Raw genomic sequence first — 27666 nt, forward strand, 5'->3', positions numbered from 1 at the left:
TTAATATCCAATAAAAACTATTAATATTGTAATTACAGTAATTAAAGTGCAGGCTGCTAATATGAACAGTGCTATTAGCTTACAACATTTGGCTCTTTTCAGTTCAGACTCTTTCTTCTTCAGTAAAGAATCATACCCTGGTGTATAAACGTCTTCCAACCAAAATTTCAGGTCATTTGGATCCTCCTAAATGAAAATAAATAAAAATTAAATATTGCTGAAAGCGAGGCATGTTGCTGAAACTTTTCATTTTGTGTGCGACAGAACAAACACAATAATATCAGAAGTCAAATAATGACAACAGTTTATACATTGGGAGAAAGAGGTGTGGATTGATGAGAAATTAACTCATATTATATATAATCTATTCACCCAAGCTCACTGCATTTAGGCTGAAAGAATTGAGAGAATCTAGTCACTGGAAAATGTGAAACCAGAAAATCTTATCACTTAAGAGTCAATTTTTTGTGTCTTATCTGAATTAATCTCCATGGTGTTAAGTCTACACAGTGGCCATATTCTTGCTTTTGAGGTCATGAGAACACATTTGATTCTTTGGTTCAATACTAAATGAGTCAGAAATCTTAACTTTTTAATGAAAGCTGAACTGAGATCTGTTTTCAGTAAAGTATTCCTTGGTATCCTACAAGAAAAGAAATTAAATTGGACAAAGTTTGAATTAAAGTATCGCTGGAGATCGGAGTGCATCTGGGAAAATTAACAAACAGTGAAATTCACAACTGACCTTGGAGGAACTGTTTGGGCAAAGTTCACAGCACAGAATCAGATAAGTAATTGTTTTAAGTGGCCTACAGAAAGTCTGCAGTGAGTAGAGTGGATTCTTTCTTGATTATATGTTTTTTTTGAGATATTTCTCTTGATTAAACTTAAAATATAAGCCATAACTATTAATTTTACCTGGGGCAACATTTTGTAAAAGAATAAGTCGGTGTTATTTTCTGGGTCTGTAGATTGTGAAGGAACAAAAATGGCCTTTGCAGTGATATGTGCTCCTTGTCAGATGTGAGAGTTTAAAGAGAGTTTAAAGGTTACTGTGGATTATATCTGCCATAAATGCTGTTGGTTGCGAATCTTATCAGATCGAATAGATCGGTTGGAGAGACAGTTAGAAGCAATGAAGAATCATCAGCAGCAACAGTATGTGATGGGTGGTGGTTATAGGAAGGGGTGAAAGTCTCAGATACAGTCACATAGATGGGTTCACTCCAGAAAAGGTAAGAGAGGTAGGCAACTAGTGCAGGGGTGTTCTGTGGCTATACCCATTTCTGTAATTGCTATGATATCCCAGTCCCATGTTCCTAACCATGCCCTGAGTTCATCTGCCTTCCCTATTAGGCCCCTTGCATTGAAATAAATGCAGTTTAATTTATTAGTCCTACCTTGTCCCTGCCTGCCTTGACTGCTTGACTCGCTTCTGTCCTCAACTGTACCAGTCTCAGATTGATCTCTTTCCTCACTATCTCCCTCGGTCCTGCCCCCACCTTACTAGTTTAAATCCTCCTGAGCAGCTCTAGCAAATTTCCCTGCCAGTATATTAGTCCCCTTCCAGTTTAGGTGCAATGTCTCCTCCTTGTACATTTCAACAAGTATGCTGTTTTGAAAAATGTAGGGGGTGATGGATTCACAATGGAATGTAGCACAAACAGCCAAGTTTCTGGTATTGAGACTGGCTCTAATGCAATGAGGGGTATGTCGGGTTCCAAGAGATCAATTGTGCTAGGGGATTCACTAGTCCAAGGTACAGACAGATGTTTCTGTGGCCAGCAGCGAAAAATCAGAATGGTGTGTTGCTTACCTGGTGCCAGGATCAAGGATGTCTCAGAGATGGTGCAGAATGTTCTCACGGGGGAGAGGGGTCAGCAAGAGGTCACTGTCCATATTGGAACCAACGATATAGAAAGGCAAAAGGTTGAGATTCTGAAGGGAGATTACAGAGAGTTAGGCAGGAATTTAAAAAGGAGGTCCTCGAGAGTAGTAATATCTGGATTACTCCCGGTGCTTCGAGCTAGTGAGGGCAGGAATAGGAGGATAGAGCAGACGAATGCATGGCTGAGGAGCTGGTGTATGGGAGAAGGATTTGCATTTTTGGATCATTGGAATCTCTTTTTGGGGTAGAATTGACCTGTACAAGGAGGAGACATTGCACCTAAACTGGAAGGGGATTAATATACTGGCAGGGAAATTTGCTAGAACTGCTCAGGAGGATTTAAACTAGTAAGGTGGGGGCAGGACCGAGGGAGATAGTGAGGAAAGAGATCAATCTGAGACTGGTACAGTTGAGGACAGAAGCGAGTCAAGCAGTCAAGGCAGGCAGGGACAAGGTAGGACTAATAAATTAAACTGCACTTATTTCAATGCAAGGGGCCTAACAGGGAAGGCAGATGAACTCAGGGCATGGTTAGGAACATGGGACTGGGATATCATAGCAATTACAGAAACATGGCTCAGGGATGGGCAGGACTGGCAGCTTAATGTTCCAGGGTAGAAGTGCTACAGGAAGGATAGAAAGGGAGGCAAGAGAGGAGGCGGCGTGGCATTTTTGATAAGTGATAGCATTACAGCTGTGCTGAGGGAGGATATTCCCGGAAATACATCCAGGGAAGTTATTTGGGTGGAACTGAGAATTAAGAAAGGGATTATCACCTTACTGGGATTGTATTAAAGACCCCCTAATAGTCAGAGGGAAATTGAGAAACAAACTTGTAAGGAGATCACAGCTATCTGTAACAATAATAGGGTGGTTATGGTAGGGGATTTTAACTTTCCAAACATAGACTGTGACTGCCATAGTGTTAAAGGTTTAGATGGAGAGGAATTTGTTAAGTGTGTACAAGAACATTTTCTGATTCAGTATGTGGATGTACCTACAAGAGAAGGTGCAAAACTTGACCTATTCTTGGGAAATAAGGCAGGGCAGGTGACTGAGGTGTCAGTGGGGGAGCACTTTGGGGCCAGCGACCATAATTCTATTAGATTTAAAATAATGATGGAAAAGGATAGACCAGATCTAAAAGTTGAAGTTCTCAATTGGAGAAAGACCAATTTTGACAGTATTAGGAAAGAATTCCAAAAGCTGATTGGGGGCAGATATTCATAGGTAAAGAGACAGCTGGAAAATGGGAAGCCTTCAAGAATGAGATAACAAGAATCCAGAGAAAGTATATTCCTGTCAGGGGGAAAGGAAAGGCTGGTAGGTATAGGGAATGCTGGATGACTAAAGAAACTGAGGGTTTGGTTAAGAAAAAGAAGGAAGCATATGTAAGGTATAGACAGGATAGGTCAAGTGAATCCTTAGAAGAGTATAAAGGAAGTAGGCGTATACTTAAGAGGGAAATCAGGAGGGCTAAAAGGGGACATGAGATAGCTTTGGCAAATAGAATTAAGGAGAATCCAAAGGGTTTATACAAATACATTACGGACAAAAGGGTAACTAGGGAGAGAATAGGACCCCTCAAAGATCAGCAAGGTGGCCTTTGTGTGGTGCCGCAGAAAAAGGGAGAGGTACTAAATGAATATTTTGCATCAGTATTTACTGTGGAAGATGTTATGGAAGATATAGAATGTAGGGAAATAGATGGTGACACCTTGCAAAATGTCCATATTACAGAGGAGGAAGTGCTGGATGTCTTGAAACGCATAAAGGTGGATAAATCCCCAGAATCTGATCAGGTATACCTGAGAACTCTGAGGGAAGCTAGAGAAGTGATTGCTGAGCCTCTTGCTGAGATATTTGTATCATCGATAGTCACAGGTGAGGTGCCGGAAGACTGGAGGTTGGCAAACGTGGTACAACTGTTTAAGAAGGGCGGTAAAGACAAGCCAGGGATCTATAGACCGGTGAGCCTGACCTCGGCGGTGGGAAAGTCATTGGAGGGAATCCTGAGGGATAGGATGTGCATGTATTTGGAAAGGCAAGGACTGATTCTGGATAGTCAACATGGCTTTGTGCGTGGGAAATAAGGTCTCACAAACTTGATTGAGTTTTTAGAAGAAGTAACAAAGAGGATTGACGAGAGCAGAGCAGTAGATGTGATCTATATGGACTTCAGTGAGGCATTCGACAAGGTTCCCCATGGGAGACTGATTGGCACAGTTAGATCTCATGGAATACAAGGAGAACTAGCCATTTGAATACAGAACTGGCTCAAAGGTAGAAGACAGAGGGTGATGGTGGAGGGTTGTTTTTCAGACTGGAGGCCTGTGACCAGTGGAGTGTCACAAGGATTGGTGCTGAGTCCACTACTTTTTATTATTTATATAAATGATTTGGATATGAGCATAAGAATATAGTTAGTAAGTTTGCAGATGACACCAAAATTGGAGATGTCGTGGATAGTGAAGAAGGTTACTTCAGATTACAACAGGATCTTGACCAGATGGGCCAGATGGGCTAAGAAGTGGCAAATGGAGTTTAATTCAGATTAATGTGAAGTGCTGCATTTTGGGAAAGCAAATCTTAGCAGGACTTATACACTTAATGGTAAGGTCCTAGGGAGTGTTGCTGAGCAAAGAGACCTTGGAGTGCAGGTTCATAGCTCCTTGAAAGTGGAGTCGCAGGTAGATAGGATAGTGACGAAGGCGTTTGGTATGCTTTCCTTTATTGGTCAGAGTATTGAGTACAGGAGTTGGGAGGTCATGTTGCGGCTGTACAGGACATTTGTTAGGCCACTGTTGGAATATTGCGTGCAATTCTGGTCTTCCTATCGGAAAGTTGTTGTGAAACTTGAAAGGGTTCAGAAAAGATTTACAAGGATGTCACCACAGTTGGAGGATTTGAGCTACAGGGAGAGGCTGACACAGAGGGTGGTAGGTGTATGGAATGAGCTGCTCGAGGAAGTGGTGGAGGCTGGTAAAATTGCAACATTTAAAAGGCATTTGGATGGGTATATGAATAGGAAGGGTTTGGAGGGATATGGGCCAGGTGCTGGCAGATGGGACTAGATTGGGTTGGGATATCTGGACGGGTTGGACCGAAGGGTCTGTTTCCATGCTGTACATCTCTATGACTCTATGACTGTATACCTGATCTTTCATTTAAATCACTCTGTGTGGACGTTTACTCTGGGCATATTGCATACTCAATAATAATGATTAATTCATTGAATCTAAAGGGCTTTGGGATTTACTATGATTTAATGAAAATTGCACTAATGTGCTTCTTGGCTTCCCTTATTCATTTCACCTCTGCTGTAGTGCACGAAGTAAAGGTAGCCGCCTTGCAAGCAGTTCTAATAAAGACAGAGTATAAGTCATATTTTACTTCAATAAAATGCTGCTGAGATAGAGAGTTGAACAGCTATAGTAGATGTACATTTACTAAAAGAGGAACACAGAAATGTTCAGAGATGCTGTAGAGCTCTGAAAGAAGCAGAATGCAGCAGAAACACAGTGTGAGTCACATAATGGTTGTCAGCTTTCCTTTCCTGGCTCTCATCAAAATGAAAGATGGTACAAAGCTGAAATGGCAAGTTTTCCATTCACAATGGCAAAACTTTGAGATTGTGATAGATTTAATTGACAAGCAAAAACAGCTAAAGTTTGACAAAAGCTTTAAATTTTGCTATTAGAGGTTCCAATATCTGGGATGGAATTACTGATCTATAAATAGGTTGCTTTATATTTGGAATCTTGTCATAGTCAGTAAAAACTTTGGACCCTTATAAGGTTGCTCCTGTACTGATTGAAAGCCTGTTCCATTGTTAACTGTTGTTGAAAAGTGTGGTGGTGGAAAGGCGCAGCAGGCCAGGCAGCATCCGAGGAGCAGGAGAATCGACGTTTCGGACACAAGCCCTTGTTCAGGAATGAGGCTGGTGTGCCAAGCGGGCTAAGATAAAAGGTGGGGGGGGGGGGGGGAATTTGGGGAAGGGGCACTGGGAATATGATAGGTGGAAGGAGGTTAGGGTGAGGGTGATAGGGGGCGGAGAGGTTGGGAAGAAGATTGCAGGTCAAGAAGGTGGTGCTGAATCCGGGAGCTGGAACTGAGATAAGGTGGGGGGAGGGGAAATGAGGAAGCTGGAGAAATCTACATTCATCCTTGTGGTTGGAGGGATCCTAGGCGGAAGATGAGGCAGTGTGGTTGGATGAATATGAAAATAATAGTATGCTAATGAAGCCAAATGTTACATGACCCTTTTAATGTGTAAGGGCTGCTTCACAGGGAATAATGAAGGGCAAATAGTCACATCCTCCTATGTACCACATGTATGCAAAGCAATATTAAGCTCAGGTACACAAATAGTTTGTGTGGCAGCATCAGGAAAGGGGAGAACCAGTTATTGCCAATGGAGGTTATACCTCTCCAGGGACAGTTAACAATGGGGAGAAAGTGAGGACTGCAATGCTGAGACCAGAGTTGAAAAGTGTGGTCACCTTTTCTTGCCTTTTATCTCAGCCCGCTTGGCACACCAGCCTCATTCCTGAACAAGGGCTTGTGTCCGAAACATCGATTCTCCTGCTCCTCGGATGCTACCTGGTCTGCTGTGTTTTTCCAGCACCACACTTTTCAACTCTGGTCTCAGCATTGCAGTCCTCACTTTCTCCCCATTGTTAACTGTCCCTGGAGAGGTATAACCTCCATTGGCAATAACTGGTTCTCCCCTTTCCTGATGCTGCCACACAAACTATTTGTGTACCTGAGCTTAATATTGCTTTGCATACATGTGGTAAATAGGAGAATGTGTCTATTTGCCCTTCATTATTCCCTGTGAAGCAACCCTTACACATTAAAAGAGTCATGTAACATTTGGCTTCATTAGCATACTATTATTTTCATATGCAGGAATGGTTTGCAAGCTGATTAATCCTTCCACTTCCAAAATCAACTATTCTGGTGAATCTTAGCTGTTATTCTTGTGAAATGTTAATGACTGACTGGATTATCCATGAGAAAAGAAAAAGGAATGAAACCAGACAAACCACCAGATATCGATGAAGCCCTGTAGTTGTGATAGAGGAAGGAATTTTCTCTGATATGAGTACTGTGAAAGAGTATTGTTAGGCTAAATAGGATTGCAGTTTACCATGTTTTTAGAAATCGTTTTACTTGCATTATCTGTGAATATTCCATCTGTGAATATTTGGTTTATTCCATTTTATCTTCATTTCTCTTGCATAATAAACCTCTGTTTAATAGGTAAAACCAAATCTGGCCCATTGCATGTTTGTGTTTCAGTGAAAGATTACTCCATTAAAACAACTGATTGATTGATCCAGTAATAACATCAGCTGGGATCACAGAGATGGGCTGAGAGGTGGCAGATGGAGTTCAACCTGGATAAATGCGAGGTGATGCATTTTGGAAGGTCGAACTTGAAAGTTGAGTACAGGATTAAGGATAGGATTATTGGCAGTGTGGAGGAACAGAGGGATCTTGGTGTGCAGGTATATAGATCCCTTAAAATTGCCACCCAGGTGGACAGGGTTGTTAAGAAAGCATATAGTGTTTTGGCTTTCATTAACAGGGGGATTGACTTTAAGAGCCGTGAGATCTTGTTGCAGCTCTATAAAACTTTGGTTAGACCGCACTTGGAATACTGTGTCTAGTTCTGGTCGCCCTATTATAGGAAAGATGTGTATGCTTTGGAGAGGGTTCAGAGGAGGTTTACCAGGATGCTGCCTGGAATGGAGGGCTTATCTTATGAAGAGAGGTTGACCGAGCTCGGACTTTTTTCATTGGAGAAAAGAAGGAAGAGAGGGGACCTAATTGAGGTGTACAAGATAATGAGAGGCATAGATAGAGTTGATAGCCAGAGATTTTTTCCCAGGGCAGAAATTGTTAACATGAGGGGTCATAGTTTTAAGCTGGTTGGTGGAAAGTATAGAGGGGATATCAGAGGCGGGTTCTTTACACAGAGAGTTGTGAGAGCATGGAATGTGTTGCCAGCAGGAGTTGTGGAAGCAAGGTCATTGGGGATATTTAAGAGACTGCTGGACATGCATATGGTCACAGAAATTTGAGGGTTCATACATTAGGTTTCCCTTACATGAGTATCAATGGTTAGCACAACATCTTGGGCTGAAGGGCCTGTTCTGTGCTGTACTGTTCTATGTTCTATGTTCTAGTAACGTGAATCCCTGAGGTTGTGATTTTCCCTATGCATTACTTGTAAAATGAATATAGTAGGGGGAATTAACAGTTAAAAGGTTCTGAATAGAAGGTCGATGAGTGTGGTTAAAGATCCTCCTGATTGCTAGCTATTAAAATTTAGTGTACAATGAACTTACGAGAATGTAATTATGTGGAAGGACCCTCCCTGCCCTGAGTGGAAGCCTTTCTGTCTTTACAAGGCCACTTTCACACTTAAAAATGAAAACTCTGTCCCATAAGTGAAACAGCAGGAAGCAATTGGTAAGATGCTTGTGCCTCCCTCATTTAAACTGTTTCTTGAGGAGGACAGTGTTCTGAATTGTATTTGAATGTAAAATACTTGATCGCATGAGTGCACTTACTTGGAGTTCCAAATGCAAAATAAGGAAATATCATTCCTGAAAAATCAAATTATTTTTATGTCATCTGTAGGGTCCAATGAGGGAAGGGGTCATATTGGACCTGGTACTGGGGAACGAGCCAGGACAGGTGGTAGAAGTTGCGGTGGGGGATTTCTTTGGGAACAGTGACCGAAATTCTGTAAGTTTTGGAATACACATAGATAAAGATGAAAGTGGTCCTAAGGGAAGAGTACTAAACTGGGCCAAGGCCAATTATATCAAAATTAGGCAGGAGCTCAGAAATGTGGATTGGACACAACTATTTGAAGGGAAGTCCACATTTGAGATGTGGGAGGCTTTCAAAGATAATGCAGGTTGGCATGTCCCATTAAAGGCAAAGATTCGTGAACTGTGGATGACAGGAGAAATTAGATTACTTACAGTGTGGAAACAGGCCCTTAAGCCCAACAAGTCCACACCGACCCTCCGAACAGCAACCCACCCAGACCCATTCCCCTACATTTACCCCTTCACCTAACACTATGGGCAGTTTAGCGTGGCCAATTCACCTAACCAGCACATCTTTGAACTGTGGGAGGAAACCCACAGTGGGAGGGGAGTTAAAGTGAGCCACGGGGCGGTTGGGTTGGTTGGTATGGGTGTCCCAGAGATGTTCTCTGAAACGTTCCGCAAGTAGGCGGCCTGTCTCCCCAATGTAGAGGAGACCACATCGGGTGCAGCGGATGCAGTAAATGATGTGTGTGGAGGTTCAGGTGAATTTGCGATGGATATGGAAGGATCCCTTGGGGCCTTGGAGGGAGGTGAGGGGGGAGGTGTGGGCGCAAGTTTTGCGCTTCTTGCGGTTGCAGGGGAAGTGGAGGTTGGGTTGGTGGGGGGTTTGGACCAGATGAGGGAGTCGCAGAGGGAGTGGTCTCTCATGAACGCTGATAGGGGTGCGGAGGGAAATATATCCCTGGTGGTGGGGTCTGCCTGGAGGTGGCGGAAATGACGGAGGATGATACGATGTATCCGGAGGTTGATGGGGTGGAAGGTGAGGACCAGTTGGGTTCTGTCCTGGTGGTGATTGGAGGGTTAGAGTTCAAAGGCGGAGCTGCAGGAAGTGGAGGAGATGCGGTGGAAAGCATCCTCGACTACGTCGGAGGGGAAATTGCAGTCTTTGAAGAAAGAGGCCATCTGGGTTGTTCGGTATTGGAATTGGTCCTCCTGGGAGCAGATGTGGCGGAGGTGAAGGAATTGGGAATATGGGATGGCGATTTTACAGGAGACAGGGTGGGAGGAGGTGTAATCTGGATAGCTGTGGGAGTCAGTCGGTTTGTAGTAAATATCTGCGTTGAGTCGGTCGCCCGAGATAGAAATGAGGAGGTCTAGGAAGGGGAGGGAGGAGTCTGAGATGGTCCAGGTAAATTTGAGGTCGGGGTGGAAGGTGATAGTAAAGTGGATGAACTGTTCAATCTCCTCGTGGGAGCACGAGGTAGAGCCAATACAATCATCGATGTAGCGGAGGAAAAGGTGGGGATGGTGCCAGTGTAGCTGCGGAAGATGGACTGTTCCACATATCCGACGAAGAGGCAGGCATAGCTGGTGCCCATGTGGGTGCCTATGGCTACTCCTTTGGTTTGGAGGAAGTGGGAGGATTGGAAGGAGAAGTTGTTAAGAGTGAGGACCAGTTCAGTCAGTCGAAGGAGGGTGTCAGTGGAAGGGTACTGGTTGGGTCGGTGGGAGAGGAAGAAGCAGAGGGCTTGGAGGCCTTTGTGATGGCAGATAGAAGTGTATAGGGACTGGATGTTCATCGTGAAGATGAGGCGTTGCGGACCAGGTAAGCGAAAATCATGGAGGAGGTGGAGGGGGTGGGTGGTGTCCCGAACGTAGGTGGGCAGTTCTTGGACTAAGGGGGACAGGACCGTGTCGACGTATGCAGAGGTGAGTTCGGTGGGGCAGGAGCAGGCTGAGACAATAGGTCGGCCGGGGCAGTCAGGTTTGTGGATTTTGGGCAGGAGGTAGAAACGGGCGGTGCGGGGTTGTGGGACTACGAGGTTGGAGGCGGTGGATGGGAGATCCCCTGAAGTGATGAGGTTATGGATGGTCTGGGAGATGATGGTTCGGTGGTGGGAGGTGGGGTCATGGTCAAGGGGGCAGTAGGAGGAGGTGTCCGAGAGCTGGCGTCTAGCTTCAGCGGTGTAAGGATCGATGCGCCAAACTACCACCGCGCCTCCCTTGTCTGCTGGTTTGATGGTGAGGTTGGGGTTGGAGCGGAGGGAGTAGAGGGCTGCACGTTGTGAGGGTGAGAGGTTCCAACCCAACCCAACCTGCACCAACCAACCCAACCGCCCCGTGGCTGAACACTTTAATTCCCCCACCCACTCCACCAAGGACATGCAGGTCCTTGGCCTCCTCCATCGCCAGACCCTGGCCACATGACGCCTGGAGGAAGAGCGCATCATCTTCCGCCTAGGAACCCTCCTACCACACGGGATGAATGTAGATTTCTCCAGCTTCCTCATTTCCCCTCCCCCTACCTTATCTCAGTCCCAACCCCCGGTTTTAGCACCGCCCACTTGACCTGCAATCTTCTTCCCGACCTCTCCGCCCCCACCCCCTCTCCGGCCTATCACCCTCACCCTCACCTCCTTCCACCTATCGTATTCCCAGCACCCCTCCCCCAAATTCCACCTCCCCACCTTTTATCTCAGCCCACTTGGCACATCAGCCTCATTCCTGAAGAAGGGCTTATGCCTGAAACATCGATTCTCCTGCTCCTCGGAGGCTGCCTGGCCTGCTGCGCTTTTCCAGCACCACACTTTCCAACCCGGATGGGATCTATCCCAGGTTGCTGAGCGAGGCGAGAAAGGAAATAGCTGGGGCCCTGACAGATATCTTTGTAGCATCCTTAAATACAGGTGAGGTGCCAGAGGACTGGAAGGTTGCTCATGTTGTCCCCCTGAAGGGTAGTAGGGATATTACAGGTAACTCTACAGACCAGTGAGCCTGATGTTGGTGGTGGGAAAGTTGTTGGAGAGGGTACTGAGGGATAGGATCTATATATATATATTTCGAAAAGAATGGGCTTATCAGTGATAGGCAACATGGTTTTGTGTGGGGGAGATTGTGCCTTACCAATTTAATAGAGTTATTTGAGGAAGTGACCAAGCTGATAGATGAAGGCAGGGCTGTTGATGTCACATACATGGACTTTAGTAAGGCGTTTGATAAGGTTCCCCATGGTAGACTAATGAAGAAAGTTAAGTCACATGGTGTGCAGTGTGTTCTAGCTAGGTGGATAAAGAAATGGTTGAGCAACAGGAGGCAGAGAGTAGTAGTTGAAGGGAGTTTCTCGAAATGGAGAAAGGTGACCAGTGGTGTTCCACAGGGGTCAGTGTTGGGGCCACTGTTGTTTGTAATATACATAAATGATCTGGAAGAGGGCACTGTTGGTATGATCAGCAAGTTTGCAGATGACAAAAAGATTGGTGGAGTAGCAGAAAGCATAAGGGACTGTCAGAGAATACAGGAGGATATAGATAGACTGGAGAGTTGGGCAGAAAAGTGGCAGATGGATTTCAATCCAGACAAATGTGAAGCGATGCATTTAGACAAGACTAATTCTAGAGCGAATTATACAATGAATGCCCTGAAGGTTGCTGCACAGGTGGATAGTGTGGTCAATAAGGCATATATTATGCTTGCCTTTATTGGATGGGTTATTGAGTATAAGAGCTGGCAGGTCATGTTAAAATTATACAAGACATTGATTCGGCTGGATTTAGAATACTGTATACAGTTCTAGTCACCACATTACCAAAAGGATGTGGACGCTTTGGAGACGGTGCAGAGTAGGTTTTCAAGGATGTTGCCTGGTATGGAAGGTGCTAGCTATGAAGAGAGGTTGAGTAGGTTAGGGTTGTTTTCATTAGAAAAAAGGAGATTGAGGGGGGACCTGATTGAGGTTTACAAAATCATGAAGGGTATAGACAGGATGGATAGAGACAAGCTTTTTCCCCAGGGTGAAGGATTCAATAACGAGAGGTCACACTTTCAAGGTGAGAGGTGGAAAGTTTAAGGGGAATACACGCGGCAAGTACTTTACACAGAGGGTGGTGGGCGTGTGGAACGTGTTGCCAGCAGAGGTGGTAGAGGCAGGCACGGTAGATTCATTTGAGGTGCGTCTGGACAGATGCATGAGTAGGTGGGGAGCAGAGGGATACAGATGCTTAGGAATTGGGCGACAGGTTTAGACAGTAGATTTGGATCGGCTCAGGCTTGAAGGGCTGAAGGGCCTGTTCCTGGGCTGTAAATCTTTTTTGTTCTCTTTGTTCTTTGAATCCTGAAGCTCTCCAGTTTCAATATTCTGAGGTAACTGATAGACTGGGCCATCACTCAGCCATTTTACTGCTTCATTGTTACCCTGAACAAACTAAGAAAAATACCAGTGGAAGGACATTGTGATAGGGAAGAAGTAGAGGCAATGGAATCCAGGATCAAAGGTTAGGGTGAGAAGGCAGGAAAATGGATTGGGAAATATATTAGCCATTACCAAGTGGCAGAGTAAACTCAATTGGTTGAATGGCCTAATTCTGCGCTGATATCTATCGTCTTGTGGTCTGGGAGGAGTGATGGGATAGGGAACCAAATGGCTGATAGCTGGAGAGGGGTTAGCCAGCAGTGTTGATGGTGTTCAGTGTAGGGAAAGTGGTGATGTTAACTGAAGGAGAAATGTTAGCCTAGTTAATTTCTTTGTCTTTCCTTCAACAATGGCATGAGATTAGATTGGATTCCCTATACTATGGAAACAGGCCCTTTGGCCCAATAATTTCACACCTATATTTACCCCTGACTAATGCATCTAACACTATGGGCAATTTAGCATGGTCAATTCACCTGACCTACACAGCTTTGGTTTCGTGGTGCTGGAAGAGCACAGCAGTTCAGGCAGCATCTGAGGAGCAGTACTGCTGTGCTCTTCCAGCACTGCTGTGCTCTTCCAGCACCACGAATCCAGAATCTGGTTTCCAGCATCTGCAGTCATTGTTTTTACCTACACATCTTTGGACTGTGAGAGGAAACCCACACAGACACGGAAATAATGTGCAAACTCCACACAGACAGTCGCCTGAGGCTGGAATTGAACCTGGGTCCCTAGTGCTGTGTGGCAGCAGTGTTAACCACTGAGCCACTGTACCGCCCCTACGATATGTTACAACTTGGTCTGAATTTATCTCCCAAGCAAAGGGCAGGCTTTCTGATGCCTTTTGTAGTGGATTGCTGATGTTTTGGCAGTTTAGCTGATTTAAAGGACTGTGCTCTCCCAAGTAGGGTCTATGCCTTTCCATAATACACCTGATAAAGGAGCAGCACTCAGAAAGCTAGTGCTTCCAAATAAACTTGTTGTACTATAACCTGGTGTTGAGTGATTTTTAACATAATGCAAGGGTATGTACAGAACAATCAGCTCAAGTTTACAGACTCAGAGGTTCCAGAACAATCCAGAACCTTTCAGGCACACTACAACTTCAAGAGTAAGTGGGCACACTGGAAGTTGTGGTGCTTTTGTGGCTGCTATTATAATCACAAGATCCAGGCCAATCAAGTCTGTTGATGTATGGGTTATAATGCATGCATTCTGGCCCCGCAAGGATACTAACAGACCTCTTTGTCCCGGTTTCTCCACCAGTGAAGCCTGTTGCCGCCAACACAGACTCTTTCCAATGGTCTCTGATAGAGGTGTGATAATCTCCCCTTTCCACACCAGCAATAATTTTTGACCCTGATAGCAGTCTTGCCAGCTTTGAATGGACATTTAAATGAATTCAGGGCATTAAAATTTCCTAAGCATTGCACTCCAAGGCAGGATTGTTCAAAATCACAGATAGAAAATTGTCAGTCATAATGTAGAAAACAGCCCTTTACAGAGAAAGCATTCAAGAAGTACGATTACAAAAATAGATTATAAACTGAATAAGATCGTGACATCATGAAGAATAAAAACAGAATATGAATCCAAGTGGAGTTAAAATGCTTGAAGCACATGAATGAGGAAATTTTAAATCCAAATTATTAAATAATTTGTTCTTTTGCAAAAAAAGGAATGTTTTTTGTCACAACAAATAATTTGTAATTAAAGATAATAGGTTAGATTTTCTGATGAGTGAATGATCTTTCCTTTTTTGAAAGAAGGAAGCTCTGTATTTCTGAGAGTTGGGTGGAGGTCCAGGTCCATGGGGCCATTCTTTCAGGGTAAACAGGTAAAAAGGGTACCAGCTGGGGAGGGGATTGAGTTTCAGATGAATAGGATGCAAGATCAGTAGTGGGTAGAGTGCCAGATAAGTAAAGTGCCAGGGTGTCAGATAAGTAGGCTGTCAGTTGGATAACCTACTGGAATGCAAAATGGCAGGGTCAGTGATAGAGTGTTTAGGATGGGTCGGGGTGGTGGGGAGGGACTGGGTCCAGTCGGTGTCAGGAATATTCAGATTAGGACTGGTAAGGGTAGGAGAACCGAGTCCAGTTAGGGTGCTGATGGGGTTGTCTAGTCCAGGAGGAGGTTCAGATCAAGGCCTTGAGGGGGTGGGGGGGTATAAGTGGTCTCGGGAGGCATAGTTGGGTATGTATGTGAGGTAAGTATGGGTTCAGTTTAACATTTACTCATGAGATAGGTTATATATATAATAGCCGAATGTCTCTTCAGGAACCATTTTCCTTAATTTCACTGGAGATTTAAATAGATTTCTGGAGGTTTGCAGGCATTGGAGAATTACCCAGATTAAAATTCAATTTCTCAAGCAATATACTCAGAGTGTGCTACAATGGGGATTCCACAGGATTCCCATGTCCAACTCCCATCTACACTGGAATAATGACTGTCAGGTCATTGATGCAAATCCATGTACAATGTTAAACAGACTTTCATTTTAGAAAAGTGGTGACAGACCAATGAGATCTTGAGATACTTAAAGGAAGGGGAAGCAGTTAGACAAGCAACCATAGTAACAATCAAAAATGTAAAGAATATTTATAAGATTGGATCATAAAATGGTCACCAGCCCCACCAATAGACAATTTTCTGTGAACATTTGTGAAATGGAGAGATTTGAATGTAAGGCCATCAGAGATATGTTGCACACTTTATTACAAGTAGATTATATATTTTCTTTCAGCCAGTAACTAAGGTGTGATTTAATTTTTTTTGTTGCTTGGTATGGAAGTATATTTAGTATTTGGCTACATACACATTAATTAATGTTTTCAAATGGTTGATCAAAATAAGATCAGGAAAACAAACACATGGTTCTCAATTGATGAAAATACAGAAAAGAAGTAATAAATAAATGAAAGATGATGAGAAAGCAATGACGAAAGCTAAATTGTGCTTCAATTCACCAGTGTCAGCATGGTTTTATGAAGGGCAAGTGCGTTTGACAAACTTGTTGGAGTTCTTTAAAGATGGATTCTGGGTAATCCAAGATGGAGGATGGGAAAATTTTTTGGCTGTAACAACTGCTCCTTTTTTGAGGTATTTTAGGTGCTGGAGGTGATTTCTTCGAATTCTAGGAGCAGCAATTACTGTTTTATATGCTATGGCATTGTTTTGGAATTTTGGAAAAAAAAGTCAAAACAACAGGTGGGTGGCACGGTGGCCCAGTGGTTAGCACTGCTGCCTCACAGTGCCAGAGACCCAGGTTCAATTCCCGTCTCAGGCGACTCTCTGTGTGGAGTTTGCACATTCTCCCTGTGTCTGCGTGGGTTTCCTCCGGGTGCTCTGGTTTCCTCCCACAGTCCAAAGATGTGCAGGTTAGGTGAATTGGCCATGCTAAATTGCCCGTAGTATTAGGTGAAGGGGGAAATGTAGGCGAATGGGTCTGGGTGGGTTACGCTTCGGCGGGTCGGTGTGGACTTGTTGGACCGAAGGGACTGTTTCTACACTGTAAGTAATCTAATCTAATCTAACAGCAGTTTTAAAAGGGAGAAGAACAGACAAAGGAAGCACAAAGTGAGATCAGTGCAGGACAGAGAGAGAGAAAGAAACTGATACCACAGTTTCTGCCTTTGCCATTTGAATTCATGTATCACTGGACATCAGAGTGCGTCTGGGAAAATTAACAAACAGTGAAATTCACAACTGATCTTGGAGGAACTGTTTGGGTGAAGTTCACAGGACAGAATCAGATAAGTAATTGTTTAAGTGGCCTACAGAATGTCTGCAGTAGTGAATAGAGTGGGTTCTTTCTTGATTATCTATTTTTTGAGATATTTCTCTTGATTAAACTTAAAATATAAGCCATAACTATTAATCTAACCTGGGACAGTGTTTTGTACATGAATAAGACGGTGTTATTTTCTGGGTCTGTAGATTGTGAAGGAGCAAAAATGACCTTTAGTAGAGTGATATGTGCTTCTTGTCAGATGTGGGAGTTTAAAGACAGCTTAAGGGTTACTGTGGATTATATCTGCAATAAATGCTGTTGGTTGCGAATCTTATCAGATCGAATGGATCAGTTGGAGAGACAGTTAGAAGCAATGAGGAATTTACAACAGTGTATGATGGATGGTGATTATAGGGGGGGGGGGGATGTCTCAGACACAGTCACATAGATGGGTTAACTCCAGGAAAGGAAAGAGAGGTAGGCACCTAGTGCAGGTGTGTTCTGTGGCAATACCCATTTCAAACAGGAATGCTGTTTTGGAAAATGTAGGGGGTGATGGATTCACAATGGAATGTAGCATGAACAGCCAAGTTTCTGGTATTGAGACTGGCTCTAATGCAATGAGGGGTACGTCGGGTTCCAAGAGATCAATTGTGTTAGGGTATTCTGTAGTCCGAGGTACAGACAGGCGTTTCTGTGGCCAGCAGCGAAAAATCAGAATGGTGTGTTGTTTCTCTGGTGCCAGGATCAAGGATGTCTCAGAGAGGGTGCAGAATGTTCTCACGGGGAAGAGGGGCCAGCAGGAGGTCATTGTCCACATTGGAACCAACGACATAGGAAGGGAAAAGGTTGAGATTCTGAAGGGAGATTACAGAGAGTTAGGCAGAAATTTAAAAAGGAGGTCCTCAAGGGTAGTAATATCTGGATTACTCCCAGTGCCAAGAGCTAGTGAAGACAGGAATAGGAGGATAGAGCAGATGAATGCATGGTTGAGGAGCTGGTGTATGGGAGAAGGATTCATATTTTTGGATCATTGGAATCTCTTTTGGGGTAGAAGTGACCTGTACAAGGAGGACGGATTACACCTAAATTGGAAGAGGACTAATATACTGGCAAAAAAATTTGCTAGAGCTGCTCAGGAGGATTTAAACTAGTAAGGTACCTTCCATACCAGGCAACATCCTCGTAAACCTTCTCTGCACCCTCTCCACAGAGTCCACATCATTTTGGTAATGTGGCGACCAGAACTGTACACAGTATTCTAAATGCGGCCGAACCAATGTCTTGTACAATTTTAACATGACTTGCCAGCTCTTATACTCAATATCCTGTCCAATAAAGGCAAGCTTACTATATGCCTTCTTGACCACTGTATCCACCTGTGCAGCAACCTTCAGGGTACAATGGACCTGCGCTCCCAGATCTCTCTGTTCATCAACTTTTCCCAACGCTCTTCCATTCATTGTATAATTCGCTCTCGAATTAGACTTGCCTAAATGCATCACCTCACATGATCTCTCGTTATTGAAATGGGAAGCCTTCAGGAATGAGATAACAAGAATCCAGAGAAAGTATATTCCTGTCAGGGGGAAAGGAAAGGCTGGTAGGTATAGGGAATGCTGGATGACTAAAGAAATTGAGGGTTTGGTTAAGAAAAAGAAGGAAGCATATGTCAGGTATAGATAGGATTGATTGAGTGAATCCTTAGAAGAGTATAAAGGCAGTAGGAGTATACCTCAGAGGGAAATCAGGAGGGCAAAAAGAGAACATGAGATAGCTTTGGAAAATAGAATTAAGTAGAAACCAAAGGTTTTTACAAATACATTAAGGACAAAAGGATAACTAGGGAGAGAACAGGGCCCCTCAAAGAGCCGTCCTGAAGAAGGGCTCATGCCCGAAACGTCGATTCTCCTGCTCCTTGGATGCTGCCTGACCTGCTGCGCTTTTCCAGCAACACATTTTCACCCCTCAAATATCAGCAAGGCGGCCTTTGTGTGGAGCTGCAGAAAAAGGGGAAATACTAAATGAGTATTTTGCATCAGTATTTACTGTGGAAAAGGACATGGGAGATATAGAATGTAGGGAAATAGATGGTGACACCTTGCAAAATGTCCATATTACAGAGGAGGAAGTGCTGGATGTCTTGAAAGGCATAAAGGTGGATAAATCCCCAGGACCTGATCAGGTGTACCCTAGAACTCTGTGGGAAGCTAGAGAAGTGATTGCTGGGCCTCTTGCTGAGATATTTGTATCATCGATAGTCACAGGTGAGGTTGACTGGAGGTTGGCTAACATGGTGCCACTGTTTAAGAAAGGTGGTAAGGACAAGACAGGGAACTATAGACCAGTGAGCCTGACATTGATGGTGGGCAAGTTGTTGGAGGGAATCTTGAGGGACAGAATGTACATGTATTTGGAAAGGCAAGGACTGATTAAGGATAGTCAACATAGCTTTGTGCATGGTGAAGGCTGGTAGGTATAGGGACTGTGTCTCTCAAACTTGATTGATTTTTTTGAAGAAGTAACAAAGAGGATTGATGAGGGCAGAGCAGTAGATGTGATCTATATGGACTTCAGTAAGGTTTTGACAAGGTTCCCCATGGGAGACTGGTTAGCAAGGTTAGATCTCATGGAATACAGGGAGAACTAGCCATTTGGATACAGAACTGACTTAAAGGTAGAAGACAGAGGGTGGTGGTGGAGGGTTGTTTTTCAGACTGGAGGCCTGTGACCAGTGGAGTGCCACAAGGATCGGTGCTGGCTCCACTATGTTTTGTCATTTACATAAATGATTTGGATGTGAACATAAGAGGTATAGTTAGTAAGTTTGCAGATGACACTAAAATTGGAGGTGTAGTGGACAGTGAGGAAGGTTACCTCAGATTACAACAGGATCTTGATCAAATGGGCCAGTGGGCTGAGAAGTGGCAGGTGGAGTTTAATTCAGATAAATGCAAGGTGCTGCATTTTGGGAAAGAAAATCTTAGCAGGACTTATATACTTAATGATAAGTTCCGGGGGAGTGTTGCTGAACAAAGAGACCTTGGAGTGCAAGTTCATAGCTCCTTGAAAGTGGTGTTGCAGTTAGATCAGAGAGTGAAGAAAGCGTTTGGTATGCTTTCCTTTATTGGTCAGAGTATTGAGTACAGGATTTAGGAGGTCATGTTGCAGCTGTACAGGACATTGGTTAGGCCACTGTTGGAATATTGCGTGCAATTCTGGTCTCCTTCCTATCGGAAAGATGTTGTGAAACTTGAAAGGGTTCAGAAAAGATTTACAAGGATGCTGCCAGGGTTGGAGGATTTGAGCTGTAGGGAGAGGTTGAACGGGCTGCGGCTTTTTTCATTGCAGCATCAGAGGCTGAGGGGTGACCTTATAGAGGTTTATAAAATCATGAGGGCATGGATAGGATAAATAGACAAAGTCTTTTCCCTGGCGTTGGGGAGTCCAGAACTAGAGGGCATAGGTTTAGTGTGAGAGAGGAAAGATATAAAAGAGACCTAAGGGGCAACTTTTTCACACAGAGGGTGGTACATGTATGGAATGAGCTGCCAGAGGATGTGGTGGACGCTGGTACAATTGCAACATTTAAGAGGCATTTGGATGAGTATATGAATAGGAAGAGTTTGAAGGGATATAGACCGGGTGCTGGCAGGTGGGACTAGATTGACTTGGGATAACCGGTCAGCATGGACAGGTTGGACCGTAAGGCCTGTTTCCAACTGAACATCTCTATGACTCTATGACTCTATGTAACCAACGAGGTGGATAATGGGGATCTGGTGGATTTGCACATCTAGATTTCCAGAAGGCTTCTGACAAGGTGCCACATAAATGACTGATCCACAATGTTAGATCCCAGGAGATTAAGGGTAGAGTGTTGACTTGGATCAAGGATTGGTTGACTGACAGAAAGCAGTGTTTCAGCATAATTGAGTCCTTCTCTGGATGGCGAACTGTAACGCCGCAGGGTTCAGTTCTTGGACCTCGATTATTTACAATTTTAAATTAAATGATCTGCAAGCAGTGATAGTGTGTAACAAGGCAAAGGTCATGCATGATACTAAAATATGTGGGAAAGCAGGCAGTGATGAGGAGATAAAAAGTTTACTGATAGTTATTGACAGGTCAGGAGAATGAGCCTGAACCTGACCAATGGGGTGCACTGTGAATAAGTGCAAGATTATTCATTGTGGATGGAAAAATAAAAGTGACAGATTATTATTTAAATGGGAAAAGGATTCATAGTGCATCAGTGCAGAGAGATCTGGACATCCTTGTGCACCAATCGCAGAAAGTGGGTATGCAGGTGCAGTATATAACAAGAAAGACAAATGAAAACGTGGTATTTATTGCAAAAGGACTGGATTAGAAAAATGAGGAAGAGTTGTTACAATGATACAAGGTGTTTGGTGAGTCCACGCCTGGAATATTGTGTCCAGTTTTGGTCTCCTTATTTGAGGAAGGATGTGGAGGCACTGGGGGCTGTTCAGAGCAGGGTCACCAGGTTGATCCCAGGGCTGAAAGGGCTGGTGTACAAGGAGCAGTTGAACAGCTTAGGCTTGTACTCACTGGAGTTCAGAAGATTGAGGGGCATCTGATTGACAGATATAAAATGCTGAAGGGGATGGATAAGGTGGATGTTGAACAGATGTTTCCCCTCGTGGGACAGACTCAAACAAAAGATATAAAGTGAGAGGAGGTAGATTTAAAATTGAGACAATGAGAAATTACTTCACTCAGATGGTTGTGAATCTGTGGAACTCACTGCCCGAGAGTGCAGTGGAGGCAGAATCAATTTACAGATTCAAGAAAGAAATCGATCCATTTCTGATGAAAGCTGGGTTAAAGGGCTGTGGGGAGCAGGCAGGAAAGTGGAGTGGAGACCAAAGTAAGATCAGCCATGATAATGTTAAATGGTGAGTGGCCTTGAAGAGCTGAATTGCCTACTCCCGCTCCTAATTCCTATGTTCCTATGTTACAATCATAGATGCAATATTATTGAAAGATATACATATTTTAATTGAGTAAACTATTATTAAATTAGCATAACATGGATGTTGAAATGGATGGTTTAGAATATTTATTGCATACAATGTTAGACGTGATTATATATAGGTTCACCTCTCAACCATAAGATCAAGAAGATGTTGGAGGAGAAGTAGGCCATTTGGTCCATCATATCTGCCCTGCCATTCAATGCGCCTCATCTTCTGCCTAGGAACCCTCCAACCACATGGGATGAAAGTAGATTTCTCCAGCTTCCTCATTTCCCCTCCCCTCACCTTATCTCAGTCCCAACCCCCGGATTCAGCACCCCCCTCATGACCTGCAATCTTCTTCCTGACCTCTCTGCCCCCATCCCCTCTCCGGCCTATCACCCTCACCCTCACCTCCTTCCACCTATCGTATTCCCAGCGCCCCTCCTCTAAGGATATTATACGTTTCATTCATTCATTCTTATAAACTCCAATGAGTACAAGCCTAATGTATTCAACCTTTCCTCACAAGAACATCCTCCTATCCCTAGGATCAATCTAAAGAACCTTCTGTGACTGCCTCAAATGCCCATGTACTTTTCTGTGGATAAAGGGACTGAAACAGCTCACAGTATTCCAGCTATGGTCTGACTCGTGCCTTGTATGGTTTTAGCAAGATCTCCCTACTTTCATTATCCAGTACCTTTGAAATAAAGGCCAACAGTCTATGTGTCTTCCCTATTACCTGCTGAATTTGGATGTTAACTTTTTGTGATTCATGTGTATGAACCTCCACATCCCTCTGTTCTGCAGCTTTCTGAAGGGTTTCCCAGTTAGATAGCACTTCTCTTCCTTCCAAAGTGGATAACTTCATATTTTCCCACATTATAGTTAATCTGCGAAGTTTTTGCAGATTCTCTTAACTAGTCTATATCCCTTTGTTGACTCTTTGTATCATCCTCGCCACCTGCCTTCCCCGCTGTTTTTGTGCCACCTACAAACTAGACAATAGCATGTTCACATCCAATCTCCAAACACTAATGTATATTGTAAATAATTGATCATCTTTAGCTCCTTGCTTATTATTATTATGTACAAATGCTGTGCATGCACCAATTCTTCAACTTGTTATCAGCAAGATCAGAGCCAACTCCTAAATCCTGTGCACAAGCCCCTAACATCATATTTGTTGCTGCAGCCAACTCCTTTCATCATAATACGGGAGTACACAAAGTCAATACTCTACTGAACTCTGAGCTGCAATTCAATGTACTATAGCTGCAATAAAAGTGTCCAAGCTGCAATATTTCTATCCTACAGCCCTACCTTATCATAATGGATGCAGAAACACTCATTGAAATTTTTGCCATCTCAAAATGTGATTGTTCCAATGACCATCTTGATAGCTTCCTGACTTTAGTCCTCAGCTAATTGGAGCTCATCTGAAACTCTGCTACCTGTAGCCATCTTATTTTCTTTACATCATGTCCTCAGTAATCAATATGCAGTTACTGGGTTGAAGTTTTAATCTGGAATCAGGGGCTTAATATTGGGTAAGTTTCTGGATCATGACCTGGCATCAGGTCAATGTCATTCACTTGGCCTGATTTTTGACAAGAAGCCCATTATTGGCCAGGGAGTGCAATTGATATCAATTAAGGATGGCAGATAGTCTATCAAAGCTATTAGAGGATCAAGACGATTGTCTCCAACAAGGACACCAGCAGCCCCACCTACTGAGTTAGGAGCAGCTGATGGATTGGAGGGAAAGCACGTGCCTTAGGATGGAGGTGGCTGTGAAGAGACTTAACAATATTTAACATTATAAAGGTCAGATGGACATCATTGAGGGGGAAACCCTGGCACAACTATAGCCAGAGCTTCATTATGAGATAACTGTGAGATCATTCAACTGTTCAGTAGCTTTTTGATTGCTCAATTTCAAAGCCCATGTTGTAGACATCTACAGCACAGAAAAAGGTCCTTCAGCTCAACACGTCCATGCCAGTCAAAAACAGCCACCTAACTATTGTAATTATTTTCTACCACTTGGCCCATAGCTTTGTTTGCTTTAGCAATGCAAGTGGACATCTAAATACTTAGAGCCATAGAGTCATAGAGATGTACAGCACGGAACAGACCCTTTGGTCCAACTTGTCCATGCCAACAAGATATCCCAACCTAATCTCGTCCCACTTGTCAGCACCCGGCCCATATCCCTCCAAACCCTTCCTATACATCATCCAGATGCCTTTTTAATGCTGTAATTATACCAGCCTCCCCCACTTCCTCTGGTAGTTTTTATTCCATTAACACACTACTCTCTGTTGAAAAGGTTGCCCCTTAGGTCCCTTCTAAATCTTTCCCCTCTCACCTTAAAACCATGTCGTCTAGTTTTGGACTCCTGCGCCCTGGGAAAAAGACCTTGACTACTCACCCTATCTAAGTCCCTCATGATTTTATAAACCTCTATAAGGTCTCCTCTCAGTCTCCGATGCTCCAGGGAAAACAGGCCCAGCCTGTTCAGCCTCTCCCTGTAGCTCAAACCCTCCAACCCTCCACCCTTGTAAATCTTTTCTGAACTTTTTCAAGTTTCACAACATCCTTCCTATACCATGGAGACGAGAATTGAATATTTCTTAAATGTTAGGAGGGATTCTGTCTTTGACCACTCTTACAGGCACCAAGTTCCAGATTCTCGCCACACTCTGGGTGAAAAGATTTCTGTTCACATCTCCTCTAATCCTTTTGCCTGTTAGCTTAAACTTATGTTTTCTGGTCATTGAACCCTCCATGAAAGGGAAATGTTCATTCTTGTCTACTCAATCTGCACTCCTCATATTATACATCACCATCATGTTCCCTCCCAATCTACTCTGCCCTAAGGAAAACAACTCCAAGCTATCCAATCTCTTTTCATAACTGAAACTCTCCAGCCCAGCAAACATCCCTGGTAAATCACCTCTGCAATGTTATCACATCCCACCTATAATGTAGACTCCACACTGCACATAATACTCTAGCTGTGGCCTAACCAATAGTTCGTTCCACCATAACCTCCAATTCTGTGCCTCAGCTGATAAAGGAAATCATGAATCAGTAATAAATGCTAGACAGTCAGTAATTCTCACAGCCAGAAGAGAATAATCACTTTATTCATCTGTCCTGATATTTTAAAGAACTGGGGGACATGCACACCAAGATCCCTCTGATTCTCGATACTTCACAGTGTCCTACTGTTCATCATGTGTTCCCTTGCCTTATTTGTCTTATCCAATGCAATACCTTACTTTAATCCAAATTGAATTCCATTTGTCACTGATCAGTTCATCTGTCCAACCTATCTATACTTTTCCTGTAATCTAAGGCTATCCTCTGATTTACCACTTTATGTTATGAAGGTGAAGGTGTGTACTATATTTTTAAGAGAGAATGAATGCTGTTTTGCACTGAGAGCTTACAAGCACCTGTCCTATGATTAGCTAGCAGTCTCAGAGGGTACTGGAAAATTGTAAAAATGTAACATTGTGAAATAGATGCCTAAGTCCGTTTCTATTCTGACAACATTTTGAATTTAACCAATCAGTTTAAATTATGCCTCAGGATGATAAAACACAATTGTGTTTAAATTTATTGTTTTGCCAACGTCAAACCAATGAGACGATCTGATGCTGGGAGGATAAGAAAGGCAGGCTGTTTGAAAGACCTCACTTTTTCCCCAGTTTGAAAGTTAGGTAGAGTAACTGCCATCAACAGTGTAACTCCATCGAAACACTCTCTGTCAAAGGTACCTTTACATATAAAAAATATTTGCAGTAAAAGAAAGAAGATGACCCAGGGAGATCTTCAGTTGGAAGAAGAGAGACACCGACGATGACAGCCGCTGTGTGGCTTTGAAATTAGTTGATGTAATTTTAATAGCAGTCTTATTGGAACAGCATATTGTTATGCAGTTGGAGGCAGATAATAAGCAGTTAAGAGAAAGGGAGGCTTAGAATTGTAAATAGTTGTTATTTAATGTTCACTTTTAGAATTAAGGAATAATTTGATTTTTTTAAATAGTGGAGTTGAGGAATTCTCTGTCACTCATCTTTTTAACAGATTAGGAGGCGAGGTGAGCTTTTCTGTGAGCTTGGCTTAATTAATAGAAGGGTTCACTGCCGGGTCATAGCAACTAGTTTTTGTGTCATCTGTGAAATTAAGCCTCCCACATACAAGTCTAAATCATTTATATAAACCACAAACAGCAAGGATCCCAATACTGACCCCCATTGTAGACCACTGTACACAGACTTCCAGTTGGAAAGATAGTTCTCGAATATCATCCTTTGCTTCCTGCCACTCAGCCAATTGTGGATACAATTTGCCAGATTTCCCTGGAAACCACGGCTTGTAACTTTGCTATAAGACTCCCATGCATAACCTTAGTAAATGCCTTGCTAAAGAGCAAGTAAACTACATCAAATATATTGCCTTTATCTACACACCTGGTCACCTTTTCTAAAAATTCAATCAAGTTGGTCAGACATGACCTCCCCTTAACAAACACATGTAGCCACATGTTGGTTAATCCCTGCCTCTCCAAGCACACATTAATTCTGTCCCTCAGAATTGCATCCAATAATTTCCCCACCACTGAGGTTAAGCTGATTGACCTGTCGTACTCATACAGTCCTCACATACAAGTGTATCCCTGCCCATCTTCTCCAAATACATTTACTCAGTATTGCGTCCCTCTAGGCACCCCAATTCTTCTGCCTGGGATTTTTGTATCTGCATTGCATTGACCGTAGATTCTTCAGGCACTTTGGTTTTGCACTGTGAAATATTCTTTATAAAACTCTCTGCTACATTATGATTCCTCTCTTTTAATTCAGAAGATTTATTGAAGTATAGATTCATTGTCATCTAGCATGGAAATGGAACCTTCGGCCCAACTAATCCATGCCAAGCATAATCTCAAACTATACTAGTCCCACCTGCCTGTACTTGGCCATATCCTTCCAAACACTTCTTATTCATGTCTTTTAAATGTTGTAACTTTACCTGCAGCCACCACTTCCTCTGGAATTTCATTCTATACTCAAACTACTCTCTGTAAAAATGTTGCCCCTCATGTTTATTTTATGTTTAATTGTACCTTTACTAAATATCCCCAGTATTTTATAACTCAATGTATATTTATTGTCTTTGTGAACTACACTGTGACATTTAATAAGCCCCTAGGTGCAAAATAATATTACATAAATTGTGGTATCTACTAACAACGGTATTTTAATCATGTATCACCTTGCTTAAATGATCAGCTAGATTTGTTTGTTCTGACTGTCTGTCATAATCCTGAATTGTCCATGATGGATGAGCTTTGTTCAGTTGCCAGCTGTTTTCTGTCCTTTGGTCTGCATACAAGGGATTCCTCTTGATGGTGGACTCCAAGGTTTGAAGAGTGATATGTTTGCTGAGCACATTATCAATGAGTGGAGGGCCATCGCCATACAATTGTAAGCTGAACTTCTCTGGCGCATCTTGGTCTTTAGCCTAGAAGACATTTAATACACAACAGTGCAGTGACACTGATGTAATTCACAGGACTATTATCAGAATCAATTTGTGATGACTCTGCTGTAAACTTGATTCAATTAATTTTTGTCAGGAAATGGTTGCAAATGTCCATTTGAATGCACAAAAATAACCGATTAAACAAGTTATTTCCTAAAATGCAAAGAACAATTACAAAAGTACACTTAATGAATTAAAATATAGGCTTTGTATGATCATATTTCCAGAGTCATCTATATGAATGTTTTATATCTTTTTATCTGAGTGAATTTAAATTTGAAAAAATAACATATAAAAGCATTTCCAATGTATTTGCAATTCTCAGAGCAAATGCACAATGTGAAGATGTTTGAATCACTTACTGGCGAATAGACTTGATTGTGCCACTGACGACCACTCAGAGCTGCTCCAGAGAGACCTGTAAAACCAAATTGGCTTAAACCAGGATTTGTACCTAATGCTTTTACATCTAACTGCAGAAATTTGTCAGGATGGTTGTTATTTGGCAAGACTGATAGGTCCAT

The 27666-nt window shown here is 43.0% G+C and overlaps 1 protein-coding gene across 1 annotated transcript; it reads right to left on the reverse strand.

Moving 5' to 3' along the window:
• Positions 1 to 27666, reverse strand: minar2 (membrane integral NOTCH2 associated receptor 2). The gene is made up of 3 exons (XM_087993084.1): positions 27505 to 27666; positions 26873 to 27121; positions 1 to 186 (listed from the first exon to the last, which is right to left on the reverse strand). Exons 1-3 carry the CDS (start codon positions 27664 to 27666, stop codon positions 1 to 3), a joined length of 597 nt encoding a protein of 198 aa, XP_087849210.1.

This window comes from Chiloscyllium plagiosum, unplaced genomic scaffold (genome assembly GCF_037043375.1).
Source record: "Chiloscyllium plagiosum isolate Xiang-an unplaced genomic scaffold, Cpla_swu_hap1 HiC_scaffold_2, whole genome shotgun sequence".
Lineage (NCBI taxonomy): Eukaryota > Metazoa > Chordata > Chondrichthyes > Orectolobiformes > Hemiscylliidae > Chiloscyllium > Chiloscyllium plagiosum.